Source organism: Ruditapes philippinarum, unplaced genomic scaffold, assembly GCF_026571515.1.
Source record: "Ruditapes philippinarum isolate M1 unplaced genomic scaffold, ASM2657151v2 ctg1039_1_1_1_1, whole genome shotgun sequence".
Taxonomy (NCBI): domain Eukaryota; kingdom Metazoa; phylum Mollusca; class Bivalvia; order Venerida; family Veneridae; genus Ruditapes; species Ruditapes philippinarum.
This window is the reverse complement of record NW_026863170.1, coordinates 12588-17121: the sequence shown is the minus strand read 5'-3', so window position 1 is coordinate 17121 and position 4534 is coordinate 12588. Positions and strand designations below refer to the sequence as shown.

Below are 4534 nucleotides of genomic sequence, written 5' to 3'. Positions count from 1 at the left end.
AAATAATCTTGAAATCAGGAAAAAAGTTCACGTACAAATATTTCATTATAATAATCAGCAAATGTATTTTCATTATACAAATGACTTGAAAGGAAAGTCTCAACAAAGCTGAATGTTCTTTAAAATAAATCTGGAAACATATTTTTTGCTGTCAATCAAAATAAAAACATTGTTATTAAAGTGTACAGGAAATTAAAGCCGACCTCAGCCAAAATGAGATGTAATCATTACAGACAAGTCTATTATTTATATGTTATTTCTTCTAATGTGACAATTTACACTCATATCAATTAAGATAAAGAAATTTATTTGGACACTCTCTCTTACTGAATTGATCAAATTGATAGTTAGGATATATATTGTATAATATATATACTAAGATAACTAGTTTCTCAATGAAGAGTTTGTTAGAAACGGACTAACTAATTATTATTTATGTTTCAACTTTATGACGATTGACGACAGAGCATTTACAATTTAACAAGTATCTTATAAAAAAAAACACATTCAAAACGAAAAGGAGCACACGCCGTTAAAAGATGAAGTTATAATATCAGTACAAAAAATAGTTCAAAGTACAAAATGGTATTTAAGCTTTTTTTTTAAAAATACTTTTTAAAGCTGGAGAAATATCAAACAACTCGTTGACAAAAAAGGATGACGAAATACTATAAAAGTATGAAAGCCGGTATCATATTGTTACGCCCCCATAAAAGTGAGAAAAGGGTGTTAGCTTAAAGCTAGTCAGGATTTAAATATATGCCAGGCGTTAATAAGGGGAAAGTAACATGTGTGGGAATTAGATTTGGTTCTACCTACTGAGAGATAAATAAGACATGTTCCAGTTCAATCTATGATTTTATTATTGGTTCATGATAGTTTATTCATGAAATATTAACATACAATATTAGTTAATCTGGCTTTAACCAGATTGTTCTATAGTAAACAACTGAGCTTATTAGAGAAACATATATGTAGATCTAGTACTATAATATAATATCCGAGTTCCAAGTATATAGTTAATTATAGATTTACCAGATTGGGTCAAGTCAGAATCCGGTCAAGTTCCAGATTGGGTCAAATACCAGATTGGGTCAAGTTCTAAAAATGGGTTCAAGTTAAGTTTATAATACCAACTTTAGAGTTATATAAAATTGTATAAAGATCCCAGATCAGTGACAGGTTAAATGTTTATAATTATATTTGGGTACAAACCTCCTGATTGGAGTACATTTCTTACGACTGGTTGGTAAAGATCTTAATGCCCAACTGAGTATGATAGGTTAACCCAGTAGCTTAAATAGAATAGGAGCGCGCGACCCAGTACTTGTGACGTCACTCGCTACCCGAAGTACATCGTGGTGAACGGTGAAGACTACTTGGAACTCGTATATCTCAATAAATACAGAGAGTTAAAAGCTAAAATCGGTCTCAAAATGGAGCTAAAAATTAGTATGATCGACAGAAAACAAAAATACAGGTTGTCAATCAGTATTATTCGTGAAAACATCGATAAAGCTTGGACTAAATCGGGATCATGAGACGCTTGACTAGACGGCAAACAATTCCATAAAAATAAAGCGTCCCGTGACTTTGTAAGACACAATACACAATTTGACATGTTCATAGCATTGCCCTCCCCCCTAAAGGATTGGTCTCCAATTAAGCAGGACAAGAAAGAATAATTACAGCAAAAGACCAGTGTCTTACAAAAGGTACAGTTAACTTTTCTTAAATACTTTGTAATGTAAAAATGCATGACATGAGTAATTAATTTCTAAACAATTTAATTAATTGACATAAATAATTTAATTAATTAATGCTTAGAGTTGTAACATAATAGACTAGAACTGGATTCAACTTAGATAACAATGTATAAGTTTTATTCAACAATTAACAATTAAATTCACACATGCATTCCAATTACTCTAATTACATGTTAATAAATAATTTTATGAACATACAATTTTTTTTTTAACACCTATATCATAAACATATAATTTATATTACAGATGTACATTATGTTAGATGTTGAAAGTATTTACATCCAAGAAATAATATGATAAAGATAAAAAAATAATGACCATCAACATTACAATCTACAATTAACCAACATCAGGTAAGTATTAACTTGTACATCTATTTCATTAATGAATTATATAAACACATTCATTAAGTCTCACTTACATATGGCATCTTCATAACTGCATAAATAAATGATTAACACTTGTAACAATTTATAACTTCAACATTAACTTGATTAAGTGCATGTAATAATGAAAAGTTTAGCAAATTTACTAAATTCTAAACTTTATGATTTAGTCCAATTTTACATAAATGCCATAATGTCTTCTTAGTGAATAAACATTTCACTAAGCAATACAATAATTTAATCTGAGCATAACATTTTAATAACAACATGTGACATTTATTTATAAAACTATTTAACTATCAGTCATACCATAGACTACATCATTGCCCTAATGTTCTCTTAGTTAATAAATATTTCAATAAGCAATACATGTATAATAATCTCAACAGAGCATATAAAAATCAACAACATTCATTTACATACCCATCAATCATACCACTTGTGTTATAAAGGAACACAAAATTTGTGTTCTTGCTTAATTAAGAAAGTACTACACATACATGTAGTATGTTAAAAATTATTTAATCATAAATATATGAAAATTCCTTAACGGTTATTTATTATTTAAGGTATTTCCTGTCAATAATATTTGCCATTACATTATGCAATAACAATTTAATATAATAAATCAATACTTACTATGTAAACTATGCTAATGAAAATTTACAATTTGTTTTTATTGTTTAAAGCTACTGTTTAAAAACATTAATGAAAAATTCTTTACTTACTTCAATAGGTACTAATGAAATGTGACTGTTAAGCAATAAAGAGGAAAAATCTTACACATCAATTGAGGAAAAATTAAGGTATTGTATACATATAATTTAAAGTAATGATATTTAACTTATATACTTAATAATTAATTACAATCTTCATCTGTTCTTCTTCTGTATCTTGGGTACATTTTCATATATATATTCCACGCGAAATTACATGTGAAGAACACATGACATATCTGTATAATTATAATTCATTTTCTGATATTTTCTTTGGTGTTTACATGTATTAATTAACATGACATTTCTTTTTATTTAATTCAATTTCTGATATTTACTTCTGTTACTTGATGATGATATCTGGATATGACTTATCTTTTATTAATTTCAAAATAGTCCGATTAGTTTTTCTCTTTTCTCTGTAGCTATTTTCAACAATTTTAGTAGACCATAATATTTACACTCAAGAATTAGTTCTTTCAGTTCTATTTTGTTGTTTGGTAACAGAGAAGCTGGTGTAAGTTCACCTTGTCGGGTATATCGGAGATGTTGAAGTATTGTCCTGAAATTTTTACTGTCCCGATCAATATATATTTCTTCATTATCAATCTGTAATGCGATATTTTTCAGCAAGCTTTCTTCCGCACATAGCGTTCCTCTTGTTGTAGAATATTTTATTCCTCCTACATTCAAAATTATTATTTCTTGGTGTTTAATTTCCTCGAGTTTCTTCTTCATTTCTTTTTCTGTTTTTTCTGTTTCCTTATTTTCAACTGTTTTTTCTACTCTTTTCTTTGTCATAATTTTCTCTTTTCTTTCTCTCTCCAATTTTTCTCTTTTCTCCTTCTCTTTTTGTTCATTATCTAGCCTTTCTTTTTCTTCTTTTTCTCTTCTTTCATTTTCTAGCCTTTCTTTTTCTTCTCTTTCTCTCTCCAACTTTTCATTTTCTATTCTTTCTTTTTCTTTTCTTTCTCTGTCCAACTTTTCATTTTCTAGCCTTTCTTTTTCTTTTCTTTCTTTTTCAATTCTTTCTTTCTCTTTTCTTTCATTATCTAGTTTTTCTTTTTCTTCTCTTTCTTTTCTTTCTCTGTCCAACTTTTCATTTTCTAGCCTTTCTTTTTCTTTTCTTTCATTTTCAAGTCTTTCTCTTTCTAACCTCTCTTTTTCCAACTTTTCTCTTTTCTCCTTCTCTTTTTGTTCATTTTCCTCTCTTTCATCTGTTCTTAATTCTTTTTCTATCACGTCTGTAGCCATTCTTATTTCTTCCCTTTCCTTTTGCCTCATTTCACTAATCCTTCTTTCATTTTCTCTTTTTCTTCTTTGTTTTTCTCTTTCACTGATTTCAATTGTATTATTCTCTTCACAAATCTCTCCCACAACAAGGGCTTCTAATGTCGCCATTTCTATTTCAGAAGAGTGTGTGGAAGATGACGTAGAAGATGATGATGATGAAGATGTTGTTGATGTTGTAGAAGATGATGATGACGACCTTGATGATGATGGTGATTTACTTCTTACTCTTTTTTCATTTGGTGTTACAAAGTCATTTTTTCTTTTTCTAATGTATAATTGTGGTCTTGTTGCAATTCTTTTTGTTGGCGAATGATTTTCTTTGTTGTATCTATTATCAATTATTAATTCATCTATATTTTTAATAAAGTTTTGA

The 4534-nt window shown here is 28.4% G+C and overlaps 1 protein-coding gene across 1 annotated transcript; it reads right to left on the bottom strand.

Annotated features, from left to right (window-relative positions):
* Positions 1 to 2148: 2148 nt before the first annotated feature.
* On the bottom strand, positions 2149 to 4534 carry LOC132721310 (uncharacterized). The gene has a single exon (XM_060705590.1). It carries the CDS (start codon positions 4267 to 4269, stop codon positions 3256 to 3258), a length of 1014 nt encoding a protein of 337 aa, XP_060561573.1. The 5' UTR covers positions 4270 to 4534; the 3' UTR covers positions 2149 to 3255.

Coding starts and splice junctions, on each gene's coding strand:
- LOC132721310 (XM_060705590.1), bottom strand. CDS start 4,269: ATGGCGACATTAGAAGCCCTTGTTGTGGGAGAGATTTGTGAAGAGAAT.